The sequence below is a fragment of the Streptopelia decaocto genome (genome assembly GCF_964273445.1).
Source record: "Streptopelia decaocto genome assembly, chromosome: 2".
Taxonomy (NCBI): Eukaryota; Metazoa; Chordata; class Aves; order Columbiformes; family Columbidae; genus Streptopelia; species Streptopelia decaocto.
This window is the reverse complement of record NC_138655.1, coordinates 139607436-139631953: the sequence shown is the minus strand read 5'-3', so window position 1 is coordinate 139631953 and position 24518 is coordinate 139607436. Positions and strand designations below refer to the sequence as shown.

Genomic DNA, 24518 nt, shown 5'->3' with positions numbered 1-24518 from the left:
GTGTATTTTAATTTTCATGGCTGAAAAAAGTCAGTGTGAATTCACCACTTTTTTTTTTTTTTTTCCTTTTAATGTTTCCTGAAATTTGTCGCATTTACCTCAGGTGGAAACTGATATAAAAGTACTGTGCATAAAATCCAGAAAGGTTGCCAGTAAGCCGGAATTGCCTAACCAATCATCTGTCAAAGTTTACCAGAAAATTTCTTAGCACATGAAGAATCTTTGTAGACCAGACATTTAGACAGCACTGTATTGAGTGATTAACATCTTCTATATTTTGAAGAAAGCATACACAGTTTGAGTTGGAGGAGCAGGATTACAGCTATGCCAACAACTGGTCTTGCCAGAAAAATGGTTAGAATTTTTCTCCGCTCTCCTTTGACTAGCATTTTTGCAACAGGGCTAAGCCTTTGCTACACCAACACTGATGTTTTTTTTTCTGATGCTCATTCCAAATTTTATTGTTGGTACCAGCAGGCTGCCTTGTTAGTAGTTTAACAGGGAACTCAAAAGATAAATTAGCAGGAGATTGAAGCATCTCCTCCTCCAAGTTCACCACTGAAGTTGAAACCTTTTGGTGAAGGAACTTCCTTGTTATAAGGAAAAACAATACTGGTAGAGTAAAAGTCTGAATCCTTTTTCAAAATCCTAATTTATTAACAATGGAGTGTGTGAACACCTCTAAACTAATAGCATGGTCACTTGCCCAAGATGTGATGAGGTTTATACTCGCTTTGACATTCTGCTATTTCTTTTCCATCTGCTCCTTCCCAACACAATTTGGTCCCATGCTTTGAACTGAAGCACAGAGGTGTTTTTCATTAAAGGAAAAAACAAACAAACCAAAACCCAACACACAAACAAACAACAACATTTTGAAATTGTGGTTAACCGAGGAGAAATCTCTTAATGTACCAGGTTCACAGTTAAAATTAGGTGCTTCTTGTTGGATGCGATGCCATCAAATGTTCATCCTTTGAGTCAGAACCTGTATTTCTGCAGTGCCAGGCATCTTTCATGACCCTGTAGCTCACTCTGCATTATTACTGGAGCCTCCATGGTTAGGAGTAACTTTCTGATTCCTGCAATGAGACACATACATTTTGCAGAACTGAAGCCAGTGAGGCCTTCACAAAAGTTAAGTGTCACCTGAGTTCATTGACTTTCAGCAGTCTATGGAAAAGTTCAGACTGGAAGCCTAATTTGGTGGCTTTCGTGGAAGAGTCTATCTCTTATTTACTCTAGAGGAAGCAATAGGAATATTAGCTTCACTTACGGTTAACTTTTGTGAATATCTCAAACAGTTTTGCCAGCTCTTGTGATCCTTGCAGGCATCTTGCAATGTTTGACTCTACCTCAGCCTTCCTGTTGAAATAATGTAATTCCCTGAAAGTCACAGCTTTCATTTAAAAAAGTAAGTCACTAGAATTGTTTATTTTCTGTCCTTTAACAATGAACAAACTTGCAAGTTCATATTTTCTTTGAAAGTAGTTAATGAAATCCAAAAGCTTGGAAGAAGCAATTATATTACAACATGGGCAATTAGATCTGGATTGGGAAAGAGGGACAAGAAAGCTAATATCGATGTGAGTCTATTTGCTTGGGGGCATATATACACGTAAGTAATGTGAATAGATACTGGCACACTCTTCCATCCATTCTGCAGGCATGGACTGACTGTTTTTCTATATTTTAACAGCAATTAGTCCTAGCAGTATCTGCTATGTATGAATAGGTACAAGAATAGATTTGAATTTAAAAATTTGACATCTTATACTTCCTTCAGGAACATTGCATGAAATTTCTGTTTTTGTAAAACAGGACAAAAGAACAAATCCCAGTTTGCTTAAAACAAACCCTCAATCTCTGAGACTTCATAATTGACCCAAGTTATGATCACATCACAGGCTGATTCAAATGAGAGCTTTTTCATTTTCTAAGAAATGTCTTAAAAAATATGTATACATTTTCAATGCTCTGTGCATACAGGATTTGCAACTTTTCAGCATAAATTGAGGGGTTGAAAAACCAAAACCAATGACAATACATAGAGTTCAGCACTTCACATGTGCGGTTCTACTGTAATGGGAAATATTTAGTGCCTCAAAATTATATATCGTTTACATTTGAAATGTAAGGGATTTTCTCTTTTTCTAGTGTAAGGCTTTATCTGTGGTTGTATTAGAGCACTGTTGCTTTCACAGCTGTAGTAAAGGGTGTATAAACATTTCTGTTATGGACATCATATTCCCAAGGCTTTATAATTCAACTGTAACACTTAACACATAGACTGATTCATTCTAGAAACTTTCTTCCTTTATTAGCATAAAGCAGCAATCACTAATCTTAAAAAAAAAACCAAACCAAACCAAAACAAACCACCTTTGAAGACTGTTGATGACACGGAATTGTTTCATTTGAAATAGAATTGTTTCAAGGGTACTTGGGATAAAAGTGAGACCTAAGATGTGGGCAAAAAACATACAGCCTTTTGTTTTTAGATATGTGTTGGTTTTGTTACACAGTTACTTCTTCTCAACATGTTAGTACCTTTGAAAGAGGTTTACCTCAAAATGTACATTATAATTCAATTTATGTAAGGAGAGGTTACCAGAAGGAAGAATAGCACTCTTCCAACATCTACAGAGCCAGCTTCATGTCTGTAAGGCAGAAGAAACAGATACTAAAAATTCAGACCCCAAACCTTCCAAAAAGCCACAGATGTAGATTGGGGGCAAAATAATTGCACCTAACTGACTACACCAGCTTCCACAAGATGTGAATTTTAAAGGCAGAGCCAGACAATGGAACAATGATGGACACAAGCCAGTGGCTCTTTAATTCCCAGTCTAACTGGAAATTAGCTGAAAGTGTGGAATGTGACTGTAATGATGAAGTGATACCCAGCAGGCTCATTATGTAAAATGTCAGATCCCTAGAATTCTTAAGATAGAATTGGTCAATATTAGCGGCTACTTTTGAGAAGTGTTTGAGGGAAATAATGTAGCTATCATTCATAGCGTGTAAAGTTATTTGGAGATTTTACAGCTGAATTTCTTCACTGATTGTCAAACTAAGGAAAGATTATAAAGAGAATATTTACTAGATAAGGAAACAAAACTTGCATTGACAGTTGCATCTATCTAGCATGAAGCTTCACCTACATTGCATGATATAACATATTGTGTAATATGATTATAAAATACTGGTCTAAAAAGAATTAAGATGTGGTAATCCAATCTTCCTGTAGAGTTCATAGTGAATGATATTTTCACCTTTTTTCCTGAACTTTTCTGTTCAATTATCTCTACACAAAAAACCCCAGAACAGCTCTGCCTTCAGAATGCAATGCAACCTCTTTCAATTTGCAAAAGCTTCTCCACAATAATAAACCCTTACAGAGGAATAACAAAAGAGAACTAATTATCCTTGTGTATATTTGGTAGGATATAAAAAGCTTTTTTAGATCCTTCTGTCATAATGGCTTGCATTGTGAGAAATTAGATTGGAAGGACAAGGTGCAGTTGAAAACAAATTTGCTCTGCATAAATAGGACTACTACTTTGTAATTCCCCAACGTGGCAGTATTTATTATATAAATAAGACTTTACTCTCTCAGCTAGTCTCACTGCTGGGGATTTCTTCCTTTGACAGGACAGCCTCTGTACTTGAGGACCCCCTTTCTGAGGCCAGGCTGTTTAAAAGTTGCATTGCATTCCAGGATGGACTGGCCTGTTTTGGAACTGTTATTCAGTGAAAACTTCCTGAAAAAAGCAGAGCAAGTGAATAGGGATGAGTCCATGTATTTCAAGTCTGTATTTCATTTCAAGCACGACATCGACTATGGAACTGTTTAGACCTGAGACTTGGGAAGGGTTTTTGGTTTGCTTTTTTCATGTTTGTTTTTTGTTTTTAAAAAAATTTTTGCTTTAGTGGGGTTTTAACTAAAGAAAAAACTCTCTTCTAATTATCACTTTTGTCCCCTTTGCCTCCTATCCCTTCAGCAGCATTGCTCATTGTAATACAGTCTGTAGTGCCACTGAAAGAATATTCAACTCTCAAGCACAGTAGGATCAAAAAGCCTTAGTGTTGTCATTGCTAGAAACTTTCTGATACATAAAACTAAGCAGTAAGAATTTAAAACTATAGCTGTGCAAAACGTGGGATATATGTGCACGACTGTGTAGTTCGAGTATACTGAGGTTGCAGTGGGGCTGTCCCCTCACTTGCATTAGAGGAGCGACCAGGAATCATGCCAGAGGGAGAAAGGATGGAAACTGGACACAAAATGAAAAGATTTTGTGGAAGTATTTGTGATTTAGAGGCATATAAACCTTCCTCTCTCTCATGATGACTTGCAGTGATACTGCTGTACTGTGTACATTGTCTAGGAGGCAGATTTACCACCCACATGCCATAGTGGTGGGCTGTGACTGGGTGTTCTCAGGGGGCCAGCAGAGGCAGCAGGACTCTATGTGTGGTGGGAGACGTCAGAAGAGGCCAAAAAGTTTTACAAATGTTTTCTTAACACTGATTTTTTCTTTATTTCACTACTTAATGGCGTTTATTAAATCAATTTCAGGGTGGTGGAAGCTGCTTGTTTACACTGATGTGCCTTTTTTGTGTCTACTACTGTACATTGCTCCCACTTAGTACCATTTTATATGTTTCTGGCACCATAAAGAGGCTCAGCTGTGAAAGTGCAAAAGGCAAAGTTCTCAGTGCAGCTCAGGGATAGTTAATGCTAAACTGAAATGCACTGCAGGTTTTGTCAGCTTTATGGTAATGAATTATATGATGCTGACTGAAGCCAATGACTGGAAAAGATCTCGAGTTTCTCTTTTTATCCTATTGCCAAGTTCAAAAATTCTTTACCATTTCTATTTGAATGTTTCTTTCAAATTGGAGCAATAGTAAATTGCTCAAATATTATACCTTTTAAAAATTTTGGGGGAAATTATTCCTAACAGACCTAATTGCTAGAATGTTTATCCTGACATTAAACTCATTTTTGCTTTATTCTAAATACCCCCTTTTTTGTGTTGCTAAGCTTTAGGTATTGTGTTACATCTTCTTGGCCCAGTTAGATATATTAATAAACCTCCTAAACAGGACCACAAAGGCCTTTGTCCTCTTTTTCAGAGCGGTAGTAACTCTGTGTTTTTTTCATTATAGTAAAATTACATTGTTACCCTCCTATATATTTCCCTACCATGACAGCTGTGAATATGCAATCCTAAAGTACATGGATGTTCTTTGTTTGTTATCTTGTGCAACATCTAATTCAGTTTCTGGCTTTAGAATAGAGTTTGTTGGCATTATTATCTCTGAACCTACCCGCATATTGGGTTATTTCTCCCTGGAAGTAACTGTTTATAGTACTCTGTGCTCTGTCTTCGTGGTAGATTTTCTGCCTGCATCTCTCATGTCTATTAGCCTCTTTGTCTAATCTTTTTGTCTTCTATGGTGTTTTCAACATTTAGTTTCATCTAAGAATTCATTCAGTATGCAGTGTATCTCTTAGTCCAGTTCATTAATAAAGATGTTAAATAAAACTGTGACTAACGCTAATCCCTGTGGCACACAGCTGGACACTTCCCTTCCAACTCAAGACATTGCCACTCATCATTACCCTTTGCCTATGGTTTGTCAGCCAGTTTTCAGTCTCTGGAATAGCATATCACATCCCAGCCCTTTGGAATTTGTCCCCAGAGCAGGAGTTTTCAGAGAAACTGCATCAGACCTTATCTCTTGTTGCTTTGTTCCACCGATGTTTAAGTCACTTTTAAAAAATAATAAATGTATCTGATGTCTTTTTCATTAGTCATCTCTTCTTTTGGTTGCCACCTTGTTTTAGATTTTTCCGTAAAACTAATTTTGCTTCCATATTTTCTATATTTTGTTTCTATTGTCTGTATTTTCTTCTCTATTGTGTGCCAATGTCCTGCAAAATATTTGCCAGGATTCTTCTCCTTACTTGAAAACCAGAAAGGAAGCCTGTGTATATGTTTCTTTAAGTCCAGTAAAATGCTTTGGAATGCAGAGCAAAATTAGCTAATGTTACAGTAACTTATCTACAGTAATAAGCCTGTAAAAAGAAATGAGAAAAGAGAATCAACCTTTTTGTGTAGACTTCCTGAAAAGACTTTTAAAAGGTGCCTTACATTTGTTCACTGTCCTTACAATTCCCTAAGAATTCCTAAAGATATTGAGACATATATCAGATAGACATGTTTATTTGGTGTTTCCAGGTATGATTTTTTTTCAAAGTATGTTCTTCATTAACTTCTTGAGTACTTACTGATCAACTCTTTTCAGATGTTTTCTGTTGTTCTTTTTCCATATTAATTTCTACATGGCAACATTTTATTAATTTCTCAGAATTATGTTTTTGGTAGTCTTTTACTCATATGTTGCCATAGTGTTTGTGTTCATTTCTTGGTTTGAAGTCTAATACTTTCTTATCGAAGGCACCACACATCATTATATCCTCACATTCCTAATTCTGTCCTTCTGCTAGAGTTCTGTACCGTTGGCCTCTGTGATGAAATCTTCTCCAGATAATGACATTGCTGACAAAACTGAGTCTCTGAGATGTGTTTTAAAGATATTTATCTGAGGAACTGAAGACATACTGTGAAGGCAGTAATATAAGTGAAGTAGACCTTACTGATGAGTCTCTCATTATTTACATGTGGCTGTTAAAGGCGAGAGTTTTCCAGTGTGAGAGCCAAAATGATGGGCAGCTTAAGAATTGGGCTGGAATTCAAAAGTGCCAAGTGCTAAGTAACTGTCGTTACTGGCTTGATATTTTCCACTACTTTTTGTCATGTATCATGAATAATTTTTCTTTAATTAAACAGCTCCTTTGATTCTCAGGAACTCAGAAATGTATATGATTTTGGAGGATGGTGCAGACAGGCAATAAGTGTAATAATATAAATAATGCTACTGAGTTTTGTCACCTCTGCAAATAGTTTAAACCAATCCTCAAACCCATGCCATTTGGCCCTGTTGCTAGCCAAAGACTTACAGACGGTAGTTAAGGTTTCTGCAGTGGTACGAACGTCACGAAGTGTCTTTACCTTAGACAAATACTTACTTTACTGACTTTTATGATGATTTGATGTGGGTTTTTCAGCATAATTTTGACCACCAGCTTTTCTATGGTAGGATGGCAATCGTAGGTATTTGGATGTTGCCATTTGTGAGAATCTCCTGTGATAGTCTCCCAAAATTAATCACAATTTTGTCAAGAAAATCTTAATTTGTTCCTTTCCTCTGTTTCTGGCTGTGGCACTTCACGTATCTGCCTTCAGATTTCTGGCTTCTTTCCTGCCATATAGGACAGAGAAACAAGAATTTTTGCTTTTTCATGTACTTTGTTTGAATTAGTGATGCAGAAACACATGGCATTGTAGGAGACAAGTGAAAACAGCGATTTGTTTCAAAACTTGAAGTCATTTGCTAGCCAAACAGTTTTCATAATTCAATTTAGCTATTTTTTTCAATAAATAACCTAGCTTAAAAAGTTGAAGCTTTTATTTGAGCATTTGTGAAAGATGCTGGGTGCGGGCAGATCATCATGTATATAATTTCAGTGCCTGCTTGACCTGAATGTCAAAATGGAAAGATAGGAGACAATAATCCTTGCTGATGCATTGAAATGGAGAGGTTAGATTGCACATCTTCAGCAATACCCTGTGAATAACGAGCCTCGGCGCAGGGCTGGTGCACCTGTCATTGCTGGAGGGCAAAGAGGCAAGTGGTTCCAAAGGGAACTGACCTTTTTCTTTCAGGCATTGAGTCAATCCCATATCCTAAGGCACACATTCTGCGTTAAAATTATTATAACTCTCCTGGTATTATGCCTAACAACAGACTCTGGTGAGAATCTATGGAAAAAAAACAAAACAAAACAACATAACATAAAATGATGGTGATGGTGGTTTGTGTATTGTTTTTAATTAAGCCTTTATAGTAAATATATTCTGTAATTTTGAAAGACATCACTAAAACAGCTAAGTTCTTCTCTGATTAAGATAAATTTAATTGAAGTTTAAAATAAAATTTTGAAATGTTCTTTGTCTGATTTAGCAGCTTGCTGGGTGCCAAAATGTAAATGACAATATTTATCACTTAATGTGATTCACAAAAAACCTGCATCCTTTTAAATAATGTAATGTATAATACAGTGTATATCCATTGTCTGCTGCCTCAACTGAATTTATATCTGTAAGATCTGATTTACAAATAGCAACTTTCTGTTAAATTATTCACATCTCATAATAATTGATCTTACACAGTAGATCTTATGCTGGAGCATATTTGATCATAAATTCAATGAAAGCAGCCACCATTTTTGTGATGTTTGTCCAGCTAAACCCTTCAGTGAATAAAATAATAAAGATGCCAGCTGTGTTTGTTTTATGATCACTGCTGCAATAGGAGGCTGTAAATACAAATGAATAAAAGCTCTTATTTTATGTGTTGGATTTATAAACTCAGACTCTTACTGCAAAAAAATAAATTGAAAAAATACGATTTTGACTTCTATCACATTCTCATAAATGTAATATTTGCTCTTTTTTCTTGTTGTTTAGGAATCCAGAATAGTTTTTAAATATTGCTGTTGTTTGGACACAGGCTTACTAAATCCAAGGAAATTATTAAAAATAGATGAAATTATACTTTTCTCTCTGACACCCTTGCAAGTTAAGAATGGACCATTATTTTTTGCATTGCCTTCTTTGGTTAGATTGTATAGAAATCTTAAAGCTCTGTTTACTACTGTGTACTGTTAGTAGTGTGCCTCAAACTAATTTCACCACCCTGACATAAAAAAATCATGCTCTGGATTATTATTGGCCTTCCTTCAGCATTATGACTTTTGTAGAATAATGTTATATGCCTTTTATTTCTTTCATATGTGATCCTTAAAGTGCCCTTGAGTCAAGCTTTATTCTGCAGCCATGAGGGCATGAATCTTCCCTGAGATGCTGACAGACAGTGTTTGGTGAATCTCATTTTTCTGTCAGGTACAGCCTATGTGTCTGCTGCAAACTAAAGCAGATCTAGGACTGTCTTCTGGCCCTGGGGCCGTGTAGCAGACCTTGGCTACAGCTGCTCTAAGTAGCACCTGGGCATGCACCTCCTGAGGGCTTTGTGTGGTCCCCATGCAGCTGCAAGCGCAATCATTATTTTTGGGGTGTTGACTATTCATTTTTTAATCCAAAATTTCCAGACTAGCATAAGACCAACGCTTCAGACCATAAGAACTGTATTTTCTAGCATAAGATTGAAGGTAATATATTGCAGGCCCTGCTTGTAGGAGGCTGGTACAAGCTGCCTTTTGGGAATGGTCCGTGGCATGGGTTGTTCCCTGAACTGTGTCTAGGAGTGGTTTTGGAAAATATTAGTTGGCATGGGCCACAATAATTCAGGAGGCGATGTGGAAACTCAGTAGCTGAGTGGTCAGGTGCTCTCCCTAGCCCAGCTTAATTAGGCAATACAGACTTAACAGAGTCTTACTATTCCCTGCCCTTGCACACTTGAGCATATTCTCCATGAAGTTTTTGCTCTTACTGTAGTTCTAACATTCTTTGTCATCTAGGCCTGGAGCCTTAGGGACGTTTATCTTTCCTTTCCAATCCCATGCATCCAGACTGCTATATACATTTAGCAATTTCTTTTTCTTTCCAGCTTTTTCACTATACTTTTTTTCTTTCCCCAACCAACTCTGTCACATGATTGATTATCATAATATACTTCTGATGTCCTCTCCTGACCAATGCCCTTCTTCAGATCATACAAAAAGCAACCAGTGAATTCAGTGTATTTTTTGTGGATTGTTTACTTCCCCTCCCAGTGCTGGCTGTTTCACTTCATCATTTTTGGGCTCCTTCTTATTCTTTTCAAAATCCTCCATAATTATGCCTCTTCCTCTCTTCCTTCACAAATCCATAGATTTGCTCCTATTCCCAATTCTTAATGTTAGTGATCCCTTACTCATGTTTAGGCCTTCTCCTGTCCTCCCTTCTGGGAATCAGATGGGCTTGTGCTCAGATAGTGCATTACCAGTTGATTGTGGGGTTTTTTTCTCCAGGCTTCTTCTCAGTTTGGAACCTTCTAAGACTAGTCCTTGTCTGCCTCAAATGCCTGCTTTCACAGAAGCTTAATATCCATTTAGGACCCTAAAATGGGACCCAGATGTTTATTTACCTGCCCATCCTGCTTTGGTGACAGTGTGCATCACCAGATGTGTTGCAAAGCACCATAGATTTCACAATTCCATGTGTGCAAAGTCTTTTGAAAATCCACCTGCTTATTTTGGGTCATTAGAAGTGGCCCAAGTTCTGCTGGCAGTCAGTATTTAGTGATGGCTGCTTCTTTAGGAAATCTGACCTTTAGTGGTCACTCCTATAGAAAACAATTTTGATTTAAGTTCTTAAATCACCTATGCTGATTTATGTCTAAATAGCAGTAACTCCCTGCTTAGCTGTCTGTCTTCCATAATATTTCGACAGGATGTATTTGCAAAAATAATTCAGGATTGAGTCCTTCCCTATAGCAAGCCAATTTCTGAATGTCAGATAGCACTGCATCCTCAGACTTACATGAGTACAAACACTTAAAATCTGCATATTTCAAAAACTGATAGCTAAAGTACATAGAATTTGTGGTTTGATCATTCATCTCCAACCTTCTTGTAGTTAAAAAGGTGTAAACTATTGTGTTAAGTGTGAGCAACTTTTAAAAAAGACACTTCAATACAGGTACGTGTGGATATGTAGTGTTTCACTTAAAAATAAATAAATAAATGCAAAATAATGTTGTTTTCTCCAAATCACATACTAGAGATAAATCACCATTTTCTCCTTCTACAATGGTCTCTGTGCCAGAGAAACCCTTGAATCATTAGCCTTGTTTTTTTTTCCCTGTTCCAGTTCAAATTCAAATTCAGACTTCTAATTGGCACAAGCATATTTGTCACTTAAGAAGTATTACTGCTGTTGGTATCAGGCGTGGATTTTCATTCTCCCTACTGGAAGATGACCTACTGTATACACCTCCATTGATGTAAAGAGGAGTGGTGTGTGAAATCACGAGAGTGAATTTGGAGTAGGAATGGCACCTTCTGCACTACGATGCTGGAGTGAATGTGGCGTCCTATCCTGTGTTCTCTTCTAACATCACCTTAACTGGGCACCTGGGGGTCATAGAGCTGCACTAGTTCTGTATTTTATAGGTCTGTTCTAAGTATATAGGCATAATAAGTATGATATATACTTATATATGCATGATAAGTATTTTTGGCTGCATAGCTTTCAATATATTGCCCATATGCTCTCATTATAAAAATCTTGATCTCCTCCTCTCAATGTTTACTACTTCTGTGTCATTTCCCTGTCATGTCTTAGCTTAGGAGCAGAGTTGCAAAAGCATCAGGATGTCTTTTGTATGCAATTGCATTAGGTTCAGCCAGGCAACTCGTATACATGAAGTTAAACACGTGCATATGCCTGGGGTCTGTCTTCCTGAGCTTTCTAGGCTTGGGGCGTTCTCTCTGCCTCCAAATCTCTATCCACCTTTAATGAGCTGTATAAATAAATACAAAGTACTCCTGTTCGTTCCATATCCATAAATGTATATTTTATTAGCTGAGAGGTATACAATAATAGAAAAGATCAGCCCCATCCAATGTTTAAGGGGGCTGTGGGAGGACACAACAAGTAGTTGCTTCCAAGTGGTCGATGGATCTGAGGCCCTGACAGGACAGATTTGTAGGTTACCTGTGATAAATGATCTTGGGCTTCACTGATTAAAGCGAGGTCAGCCTTGTCGGGGCACTGCCTGCTTGCTGCAACATTGCAGCAAATTGTTGTTGAACTACTGTGCAAACAGACCAGTTCTTATTTACATTGGAATGAAATGAAGACTTCTCAAACCTGAGGTGATAAAATATCAGACAAAAGGACAGAGATTTATAAGGCAGAGCTAATGTTTATTTACTAGAACTTAGTTCTGTCTTATTTTGGTTTTAGTTTTCAAAAGACAAAAGGTCCAAAAAGAGAGTTGGTTTTTCTTTCTGTAGTCATTTCATAAGGGAAAATAGGGGAAATTTTGTTTACTGCCCTAGAAGCTGCACCCACTGACAAATTTGAAATTCAGAGTTTGGTTGTTTTTTTCTTTGGAGTATTTTCTGCTTAGATTTCTTTGGAGAGAGACAATCCAGGTTGTCGAGGGTGAGAGAAGGAAGAGCAGAAAGCTTTGACTGGATTGTGTGCCAAAGGTTTATTTCAGCTATTTCTACGTTGGGGGGATAGGGGGACAGGTTATTCTCTCATTTTCTTTGGGTTGTGTCCAGCCAGTGTGGAAATATATATGTGAAGAAATAATGCTATGGAATGTTAACTTTGCTGCCGTATTTTCTTCCTTTTATCATGCCCCAAGATTCAGTGAAGTTGATATAAATTCACCATGCCTTCTTTTAAAAAGCATAACAAAAAGGCATTCTTCCTTCAAGAGTCAGACTGTAAAAGGTGATTTTCTTTCACTCAGTTTGGTTTAAGCCTGTAAAAAGCATTAAGTGAAAAATCTGATATATTTGTTAGGGCATTTATTGCATTACTAACTTATATTTTCAGTTCTCAGTGAAAGGTTTATAGCGAACATAAACCTTGAAGAGTTTTTGTTCAGGATTAAAGATATATTCTCTCAATTTTTTGGTGAAATAATAGCTCATAAAATGATTGGGGTGTTAGTAATTATTTTTAGCTCTATTTATTTTCCAAGGATATTTTGTTCAACTTGCTGAGTTGCACTAAGAAGGCCTTTAAAAGACTGCTCTCCTTGATCAGAAGATTCATGCCCTTTAAAGAATTTCAAAATAATCAAAAGCTTCTGATTACATGTAGCCACCACGTTGTTGTTCTTCATTAATTACACTTACAGCAAGCAAAGATCTTCCAGTAAACTATAAACCTACCATATTCACTAGTAGTCTGTTGTGGTGCAAGTAACACCCTATGTCTCCCATAGTTAACATCTTTAATACTAGGCTAATTGGGATGCTGAAAGAATTAAAATAGCTGATTATTGGTGACTTGTAAAATCAAAAAGAAGTAATTGCTAAATTCTTTCTAGGGCAAAATGGTAAGGTGTGTTCTAATTAAAATTTCTTAGGAATTACTTTTTCTGGGAAATATCTGTATCTGAGAGAAACTGCTGAAAGCTGAGTGAAATAATGTGAAATGCTTCAGGTATTCTTTTAGTTTAAATAATTAGTTGTGGTTTTAAACAGTATCAGAACACTGTACCCAGCAGTCATACTGCCTGGAATTTCACAGGCTCAGAATTCCAAGGAATTAAGGAAGTTATGTGATCATATCACAGAAAGCCACATTCTCGATAGCTTAAATTATGTTGTCACTGGACATATATTGTATATTTGCGGTTCAAATAGGCTTATTTTTCTTTTTCTTCTCTTTAATGTCTGCCATGCGGACACCATAGTTCTTGCTTCATTTCACTCTCCAGCATATATTATCCTGGCAAAGAGATACGTAGTACGAAATGTAAACCTTATTCTGTATAGAAGAAGTGGGGGAAATATCTGTAATGTTGTCAATGAACAATATTGGCTTTGTGCCCTAAGCTCTCATTAGTTGGCACTGGGTTTCTTTGGAAGGTTTCATACCCCAGCCTATTTATTCTGAGGCATCAGAGCAAGTGCTGGCCTGGGTGTGTCAGCCTATAGAGCGGCAAAACCCGGGATACTGTTATGTCTGTAAATTGACAGATTCTCTTTAAGCTTAACATTTAAAGCTCAAATCAACCAAATTACATTTTTAGAGGTGTGTTCTATAAGGGTGTTAATGTTCTGCTTCCTATATGAGCAAACCTTTCAAGCTGGATACCTCAAGCAGTGGTGTGTTACAGAAATACAGTAATACATCCAAAACGGACACTAAAACACATCAAATCTAGTGCAGAAAGAGCCAGGGAGAAACAGACTCATATCTAAGTTTTTGTCTTGACTTACATTCAGCGATGGCATATACAAATGATTTTATGATCTAGTAATGACTGAGCTTAATGACCATTATCAAATGTGAATTGCTGTGAGAGGTTGGATCACTTCATTGTCTAGCTTAGGTGTGACCAAACTGAGTCTGTGAAGCTTCAAGTGACTTGCGAGCAATTTATGTATCTTAGTTCTCCAGTCTGAGAAGTTCAGGAGCTGCCACTATAATTATGATTTACCCACAGTGTCAGTAGATTCTTTTAAAAATTTACAAAGTGCACAAAAATTATATACCTCGAGGTAAAGCTATAGTAATTAAAATAGAAAACAAAACAACTAGTTGCCTATATTATTAGAACCTTCATTTGTTACGTTATCTTTTTTTCATGAAATGCTGTTTGCCTTGGCTGCTTTCCAGCTAATGGCATATGTGCAAATGTCAAGTGATTATTAGTTCAGATAGGTCAGGGTTATTATTACCTTTCTGGAATGCACTAAATGAATGTGTCTACACAGCTTTCCAGATGGGGCTCTGACCTCTTTTGCATCACTGGTAACAGCAATACCAAACACCGATACTTTTAGATCTGTGCAGTATCAGTTAATAGTTATCATTTATTGTCACAGCTTTTATTTTAATAATAAACATTTAGACCACCTTTTCAGTACTTCCATAGATAAGACTGCTGATGCTGTGGTATGGTAATATCATTAAACAAGATCAAAGTAATTTCTAAATTTCCAAAGGGATCATTTTAAACACCCTTACGGAAATCCTGAAGGTTTGAAGACTGTGGAGTGCAGTGTTGTGCAGGAGCACAGATGCTGGGAGTGCTATAATCATGTTAGTGTGGGATTTGCCCCAGCTGAGCTCATCGAAGATGCCCGAGCAGGATGCTGCACTGATGTGGCACTCTTGCTTCTACTGAGGTACCAAGCTAGAGGAGTACAATGGAACTGATGATCTAGGGAGCCTGGTAACTGTTCTTTCCCACCTTACATGTGTAGAGAGCTCAATGTTTCTGAATCTAAACTGCTGCCAGCACCCCAATTTGGGAAGAGCAAGAGGGGCACTAGGTGTTTGGAGACATGCCTCTCCTGCAGAATGTGCACAACCCAGCACAGCGTTAGGACTGCTGTTTTGCAGCCCCATGCAGGTGTGGGGGCAATCCCAGCACTGAAGTGTGCTTCCCGTGCCTCTCTTTAACTGTAGTGTTCACTATATAGTTTGCCTTGAAGTACCTCTACGCTGTGCTGTAGAGCAAATTCTGTATTTTGTGATTGATCAACAACAAGGTAAACCCTGCTTCAGTGAGCCTTCAAAAGCTTTTGTCTCCCTTTGTTCATCAGTTTTAGTCCTCAGTACCCTTTGTGTAAAACACTGAGAAAAATGTTAACGTCTTTACTCCGTTAGATTCTTGTCTTGAGGTGCCACTTTATGCCTTCATCTGTATCAAAAGCTAAAAGCATCGCATCAAAACTTGCGTTTACTTGTTGTGGTGGTTTCATAATGGCTAAATAAACTCTACAACAGCTCCATGGAGGCACACCAGGCGCGTTAGGGAAGAAGCTTCTGCATGCTGGAGCTGGCACGTCAGGTCTTTGAAGACAGTAGGTGTTCTCTGCACGGCTGTAACAACAGAAAAGGCTGTTGATATTTAGTAAAAAGAAAATGTTACTTAAGGTAGGCCCTGCTCCGATTTGTGTGCTGCTTAGCTGCTGCTAGTGGGGTCGTGCATGTATTCAGAGGTGAAAGCTATCAAGGCACGTGAGGGCACATCCATACCAGCTGGTCAGAAGACAATGAATTTACAAAGAAAACATTAGCTAAAATATACGGGATTCTGACACTGAGTTTTGTGTCAGAGCTCAGGAGGGGCCTAAAGCCTCAGACGAGGGGAAAACACCACTATCCTCAAGCAGACTTGGGTGAAAATGGGGAATATGGCTTTTCTGGTAGTATGATGGTAGGTGAGATACCACAGGGGCTGCCCAGGAGCCCTGTTGTTGAAGAGAGCACGGTGTCCTCTGCAAAACGAGCTGTGAGGGTTACCATACAGCCTGTCTGATTTGCAGCAAAATGTGATTTTTTTTGTTTATTCTCTTCTTGCCATCAAACCTCAAACTCTGCCAAATGGTGTGGTTGTTCGGGTTAACTGTGGTTTTGCCTTTCAGCACATCAGGTTGCAAGGGATTACCTAGAATAAAGAAGCAGAGCTGAGATTTCCGAAGGGAATTAGGTGCCTCACTCCTCTAGGCCATGCTGTAAACGCCAGTTAAAAAATGAATTTACGATACACTGCAAGAGTCGTATCTTCACATGGAAAATATGCACAGTAAATGATTTTTGCTTTGGGAAGTGTTTACCTCATGCTGTTAGGAGTATATAGACAGTATATTATCTCCATTTGTTTTAATGCCCATTTCTCTTAATTATTAATGTGAATTTGAGCTGCCTTCTTCATTGCATTTAAAAGCAAATCACCCCAAGTTCAGAAGTTCACTGCACATGCCCCAAGCTTTTTTTTTCTCAAGAACTTAAACCAAACTTTAGTAATCTTAGTCGTGTTCTGCTTGACCAAATACTGACCTTCCTCTGCAGTAGAAAGACTTTTAAGCCTGTTTTCTAAAATTAAATCAAATTCTTGTAATCCAATGAGATTTACAACTGCTCAAGTCTAGTCAGATTCAAATATGTTTAAAGTGAGACATTCATATGGTGTTTGTTTTTCTTGAGCTAAGACCATACGTAGTGTTTGGTATTAAGTTGAAAATCAATGTGTTTCACAAATGTCATCAGACTAGGTCTGTAAAAATATTCCCAATATTTCTCAAAAAAAAAAACCCCTACATATTATTTAATACTCATACCCAGAAGTTTCTCTGTATTCTGTTGTATGCCACATTTTCTGAAAGTATGTATGCTGTCATGGCGAGTAACTATTCCTCAGTGATTAGTGTGACAGTAAGTGAAGCGTGAATATTGAAACTTGCCATATCATGCATGCCAAGTTCCTATACGGCCCAACTGCTGTGAGACAAAACATGCTATTGAGTTTCAGACACAAAGCCATATTGTATGAAATTCCATCCTGTCACATACTGAAGTAGGTGTGTTTAAAAATAAAATATCTTTTTTTCTTTAGTTCCTTTTGTTAAATTTCCTGTACTAGATACTTAACTAAACCCCATCAGAAAATTTGTCCCTATTGAGGAATCATGTTTCAAACTGACATCAGACAAATTGTTAATATTTTAAGGAGGCTATTTTAAAGAGATTATTGGGTAAGGAAAAAATAAAGAAAAATAAAAAGAAAGAAACAAAACCAAATGTTCTGATGTTCCAGACCACTGAGGTTATGCGCTAAATGGGTTTCTCCAAACAATTCTGATACACTAGATATCATTTAAATATTGGATCATACAGTGCATTTTTCATAAGTAAAAGAATAGCTTGCTCTCAAAGCAGTAAAATTAGTCATGCATTCCACTAAGGCATCAGTTTTAAGACTGACAACCTTAGGCACACATATGCATATGCCTTTTGCAGTGTCCACTGATTTCCAGTAGTGACCTTCATGGAAGACATGGGTTTTAGAGAATAATTTTTTCATTGCTGAGCAAAGCTCTGTAAACAAGGCCAGAACTTTGATGCAGAAATTTAAAGATGTAGCTGAACCTAGCTAAAACCGATAATTTGATCCATGAGTTACTTGGATGATCTTCTTTGGCCTCTGTTGCACAGGAGGTGAGACTTGATCATTATGGTCCCTTCTGAGTTTATAATCTATAAATACTTGGGAACATAATGTTAATAATGTAGCAACTGGAATCTTCAAAGCACTGTATAAACAATTAACATCCCCCCCTGCCAGCACTACTCAGAGTATTATCAGGGCAGGTAAATGTAATAATTATAGCAGATTAAATTATTTTTCAGGCTGTGCAGTGAATTTGGTCTGTTTTTTTCTATTTCCTAGTTACGAAAACAGTTCTATTTTTGACTGATTTATTCATAGTTATTTCAGTAGTTGATGTGGTTATGTTGCAGCCCTAGATATTTTTGTTTGGTTTATATTGTATTAATGTATAATCTGCTGATTATTTGGTATTTACCTTTGGCTTCTTGATTGATCTCCATAAACTAGTATCTTTTCTGTTTTTAAACTGGGAGGATAACTTTGGCTTCCTAAACTGTTACTATTTAAAATATTTTCAGTTTATATTCATTAATCAGATTTTCTTGCTAAAAAAAATCTTAGCAGTGTGCCAGGTGAGTGGGTGACCATTAATACAGTCAAAATGTCAGCACAGCTGGGTTCAACAACACCGAGGAACTAGGGTGTCATCCTCCATAATTTCATATGCAATTCAGAATTCATTACCATTTGAATGTTCTTTTCTTATTCTTTGCATCACTTAGTTACCACCTTCACTACACTAATGGATGAGCTAAGGAATGGTACAGCTCTTATATTGCAGGGTAATCTTCAGCTACTCATATAAGTAACCTCATTTTTCTGGCTTAACAGTAGCTTTCATTCAAGACAGAGCAACTTTACTATAGCTCCTAAAAAGAATGCAGCTACCTCTCTGAGGAAAAAAAAAAGTACATTGGTGAAATTATTTGCCAGGACCTCTGAAAAAATAGTTGGTGCAGGTAGGATTAGAACACAAGGCAGACCTCACAGATTCAATTATCACCTGTCCATGGGAATTTTGGATGTGTAGAATTAATATTAATTCTCCCTGAACATTTACCCCACCTTTTCCTTTTCTTTGTTAAGAATAGCCTTTTCTCCTGGTATTTGTAATGAACTTTTCTGTAATTTTCACAAAAGCTTAATGAAACATTTTCTACAATCTGGTAGTTTAAGGAGTTTGGAGTTAAACTAATTTAAAATCTAATTTGTAGGCAAAGACTGTTTCATTCAAGATGCCTTTATTTTGTCATGAACTGAAAATGAAAACAAAAAAAAAAGGATGCCCATCAGAAACAGTGGAGTTTGGCATCTGTTTAACCTGGAGTGGCAATTCCAAATCCTAATGCTGGGAATTCTGTAAAATTATAGCTGTTGAGAAATCATATCCTGAAGTGGTCAGCAATTCTAGGCAATTCATCCCAGAATTCATCATTTCTGAACATATATCCTGCCAGTTCTCAAGAAGAGATCAGATAGGCACAGTGTTTAAAAAAGTCGTATCTAGTGTACAATTGCTAGAAATTAAAAAGACAGCCAGTGGCATATTTTTTTGAATTGTTACAAGTATCAGCATATCATACACGTGCCAGCACATAATTTAGCAGAGATGGTTTTGACTTTTAATTTTTTTTTTTTTTCTTCACACTGAGTCTAGTCTGGCCATGGACAAAAAGTTGTGTCTATGACGTTTGTCACTTAAAGTTCTTATTGTAATAACAATATTTTGTTTCATTTAATGTTTTCAGTGTTATCTGTTCTTTGTTGTAGAGATAGTTTTCACTTGTGCATACACTGATCCTTATAAATTATACCATGTCAGCCCAACATTGAGTACATGAAAATAGAAGAGTAACTCTGTTTAATCCATTGTCCTTGAATGGTTTCCTAGAAAGTCAGCTTAAGCTGAACAAAAATAAGCATTTGCATGAAACATTCTCTATCATTATTGATTTTAGCAAATAACACCATCTTTTTCAAATACTGCAATATTTTGGACTGTGGTCTACTGTATCTGTTTCAGGAAAACAGTGCATTGAAAAACATAAGACCTTTTGTACACTTTGGCATTTTACCTGATAAGAGATCTTTACTGAGGAAAGACATGATTGAACTTCCAAAGTTACCTGCTATTAATAGCAACACAATGTCAACAACATCCAACACCTCTTTTCTGTCTACATATTACTAAAGTTTGCTGGCTTTGGAAGTTTAGGAGGCAGCTGTAGGTTACTAGAGCCAAGCTGCATCTTGCTGATTACTGCTTTACTCTCTACTCTCCAAATCTGTTATTTTCTTACTATATTCCCAAGCATATAGCTCCCAGTAAAACAATGAATTTTCTCAGAATTCCCTTGGTAGCATAGAAAAGATAATGAACTCAGACTTTAACGTTTGCATTTCATTAACACCTAATGAAGAGTCAGCCTCCTGCTATGTGAAGATACGAAAAAATAAGAAGTCAGTACTTCCCGAAGGAAAAATGCCTTTCTGAAACATGATGCATATGTCACATGTTAAGAGTCATTGGATCTTAAAATTTGATACTTTGCAAAGTTGTATGAATACTGCTGTTATTTTAAGCTTGGATTTCATGGGTTTAGACAGTAATAACCATTTCTTTCCAGCGCTGTACATTTTCAGTCTGTCACTATGCTCCAATAAAATGCAACTGGAAGAATCAAAACAGTTGTTTTCAAGATGCTGTTGTTCATGATCCTTTAGTGTACTGGGTGGGAGTTATGTGAAATGATGTATCTGTATGCTCTATATTTGTAAAATTTGTATGAATTTTGAGCTGTCAATCCACTAATAATTCTTTGATACCATAACCTGAGGAATATATTTTCTGGTAGTGCTCCCAGACTGTCTTTATCCTGTTGAGCAAGACTCCGTGTTTCAACTGTGCTGATTGCAGACGGAATTAGTAAACAGAATAATGAGATTATTTTTCAGAAAAACCTTCTTGTTTGTGTTTCAGGCTGAGCTGTGTGAATCATGCAGAAGATCTAGCTTCCAAACTACTCCAGTGTTTCCCAAAGAACAGATTGTCAGCACAGGCAGCCCTGAGCCATGAGTATTTCAGTGATCTGCCCCCACGGCTATGGGAATTAACTGATAGTGAGTATGACCACCTCCAAATCGATTAAGAACAAAGACACTAGTTCATACAGATGCATATGTGTATGCTAAGCCTCACATGCAGACGACTTCGTGGACATAGACAGCCACACACAAAATATGTGAATGCAATTGTGTGGCTTGAAATTATATAGTTAGTTTGACATAGGAAAAAAATTGACTTTTTTTTTATTCTGCTATCTCTGCTCTGCAGTCTGCAGCCAGCTATCTTTGTATTTGATTGTGTGTGCAGCCAAGAGAATTATCTGAATTGTCATAAAGCAAAAGGAAAAATACAATTTACATATTTAGTACTTTTCACTTTTTAACGTGCAGCACTTCTTAACTAGCTGCAGAATACAGGATAAAAATCCAGCCATGTGATTCACAGAATCTCTATCTGTTATAACAGTAACCTTTAAGAAACAACTCGGCATTCAGATGTCTGAGAAACACAAAGTAGACAATCAGTTAATTTGCTGAATTAGACTGTTTAAGAAGAGGATGGCAGATGATACGATTAACTAAGAACGCTTTCAGTATTTGCATACATCTTTTTATTTCTTTCATTAAACAAAATACATTCCACTTGACTTGGAAAAATTGTTCCTATCATCATGCGTGCTGTCAATTATCTTTTTAATAACTGTGGATAATTTGTATCATACCTGTCCATATCATTTTCCATTGTTGAAAGCACACTACTATTTGTTCCGAGGAAAAATATTATCATGCATGATATTTTTGATTCGGAGATGGTTCTGTTATTAAAAATAGGTTACACAGGGGAATAACAATCAGCATTTTGCTTTAATTCAGTGTGGTAAAGAGAAGCATGCTTGCATTAGAACAATGTACATTATTTTCTGCTTTCAAACATACATCCACTAGCAAAAGACCTAAATCCAGTACTCCGAGGCAAAAAGTTCAGAGATGGAACCATGGCACGTGTGTGTTTAACTATGGCTGATTTTAAAGTCTGCTTGTTAAACTGAGTTCCCTTTCTGAATATAAATCCACAATAGATTCTGTTTACATCAGTGCCATTATGAAAACTTCTGTTTATCTTTTCCAACCTTGCCAGCCATCGTAGTCACATTTTGAGCTGGTTCTGTGGCCTGGCTGCCCAAGTATCCTACTCCCAACTCTGCTCTGAAGAGCACTCTCCCTTTTGCAGAATATGAATGTTAAAATCAAACTAGCACCATTAATTTTTGTCCATCACTGGCTCTGTTGTAGAATGTGTCCTTGCTCTGCAAGAAGAGTCCCAGTTTCTTCTTCTGCCTTGCTAATCCACCAGTCAGTTTGGTGACTGTAGTACTTTAAAAAGCTGAAAATGCAGAAGACGTGGAATAAATTATGGCTGCTGCTGAAAGTCTGCCTTTGCTGGAACTGATGCAAAGAGATTCATTTCTTCAAGACTAATGAAACATCAAGAATGCCAGTTCATTTATCCTTTTTTCCACTAAACGGAAAACAAAAATCACTCTGCAGTGGTGACATCTCAATCCTTCTAACTGTGTGATTTAGTCTAGCCAGGATTTTGAATTCTGAATTCTGCAGTAGTACTTTTCTGTTAATATGGACTTATTACCCACTTGCCACTTAGTTTATCAGTCAGTGGCTAAATCCAGTTCTATCAGTGAAGTAAATGCCTACACATTATCACTCTGCAGCAGGCTGCCAACAGAGACAGTCTTGTCCTAGTCATTAACAAGCACAATGTATGCAGAACACCAGAGGGGAATTAAAACCACAAAAAATACCTCAGGGTGGTATTTTTAATATGAGAATTTAATTTGTAATTTCACAGATTAAGAATTTTGGCTGCATTAATCCTTTTATCAGCTCACAGCAGGTTATTTGCAGAAGCATAACCATAAGGCGATATTCATTGGCAGAAACACGTCTTTGCATAACGTTAAACATCAGGAGCAGTGAAACCTTTTGAAGGGGGGAGAATAAAGATGAAAAATCATTATATTTTAAAGCAAGGTTCTTCTAAATGCCTCCAGTAAAATTTTGAGTTACAGAAAGACTATTTCTGTGTCTAGTAGATAATCATTATGAAGCATAAATCCAGATGCAAGAAAGGACAATCCCAGTATCAAATACTACAATCGTTTCTATTTAGTATGATTTGGATATACTTGTAAACATATTTACAAAACAAAGAAGTCATATACTTCGGAGAGTTGGGAAAATGTTTACTGTGTAGCCAAATTACCAATTTTTGTGATTCTGGTTTTCTGGGCTAATATTTTGCTTTGGGAAGGACTTGCTATTGATAGTTAATTAAATGTAGGTATAAATACATTGAGACTTTATGCACAACTTTATGTACAGACAAAATCTACTGCCTCCTAATCAAGACAGTAATGTGACTTTACAAATCTCTGATGTATTTATCATGGACTATGTTTCGGGATTTAGCATTAAAAGCCAGGAAAAGACTCGCAGGTGTGAAGGAAGAAAGAGAGAGAGGGAAAAATAAAAAGTAAAATTATTTTTCCATCAGAAAATATTGTTTCTTTGAAATGACAGTATTTCACAGAAGTATGCTGTCTCTGTCTTTGCAAAAGTCAAAAAGAAGTGTTTAACTTTCTCTTCTTGTTCTGACTTTAGTACTATATATGTATATTCTATGTAATATTTTACAGGATAACATTTTGATCTTGTGTTTTATTCTAAAAATATGTGCAAAATGAGTTTACGTGAGAAGCAAAATTTTGATTTTTGATTCAGTTTGCTTTCCAGTCAAGGCATCATTTCAACTGAATTAGAAATTCAGTTTCCAGATGAGCTCTGTCTACCATCTAGGCACTTTCAGTTTTAAAAAATATTACATTAAAAAGGTAAGAGTTGTGCAATTCTGCTAAAAAATTATTGCCTGGGAATACAATACAGTTGATGAAGAAACACAGCCTTCATTCATCTCGGACCTGGGCAGTAATTGTCAGATTAACTGTTTTTACTAAATACGTGTACCTGTTATTTTCTATTGGCAAAACACACACAAACACACACAAACACACACACACAAAGAAAACAAACGAACAAAAAACCGCCACAAATCATTCCTTCTCCTTTTCTGCTTTGATATTTGAGAGCTCATGTTGATTAATTTGCATAGAATATATGCTGCTCATAATGTATATTACCCAGGACAGTGGAATATCAAATGCAAGTTGAGATGTCAAGAAATACAGTGGGAAGATCTTGTGCATAAAACAATAACTGGGTCTTTTAAATGCATTCACTTTTACAAATAAAAGAGTAACTCCAAAATCTTAACATCTATTCTAGTTGTTATTGTGAAAACTAGGAAAACTGTTCTAGCCCTCATCGGTTCTTTAAACAATTTATTACCATTTCCGCATGCAATCATGTAGTGACAGCTCTCCAAGAATATTTTTGTATGGACATTTGTTTTCAGAAGGTATTAGAAGTCAGTGATTTTTCCCCACCAGGCATCCTAAGTAAAAATTATTTTTGTATCATCAATGTGTGAGTCCTTAACCATTTTCAGTTTGATTCCTGTGATTATTATCATCATGTTTACTAATAATTACGTGGAAATCTTCAAAGTTTTTTTAGCTCATGCAAAAGGAGGTTGTTTTATGTAAAAGCTTTTTGAGTTGTTCATGTATTTTTATCAAGCCTAGTTAATT

General features: G+C 36.7%; 1 protein-coding gene across 2 annotated transcripts in view; it reads left to right on the top strand.

Annotated features, from left to right (window-relative positions):
• Positions 1-24518, top strand: part of CDK14 (cyclin dependent kinase 14) — a 320901-nt gene that overhangs the window by 229317 nt on the left and 67066 nt on the right. For both annotated transcript variants that reach the window (XM_082044834.1, XM_082044833.1), the window contains exon 13: positions 20708-20847. In XM_082044834.1, the coding sequence (XP_081900960.1) occupies positions 20708-20847 (140 nt within the window). The remainder of the gene's footprint in view (positions 1-20707; positions 20848-24518) is intronic.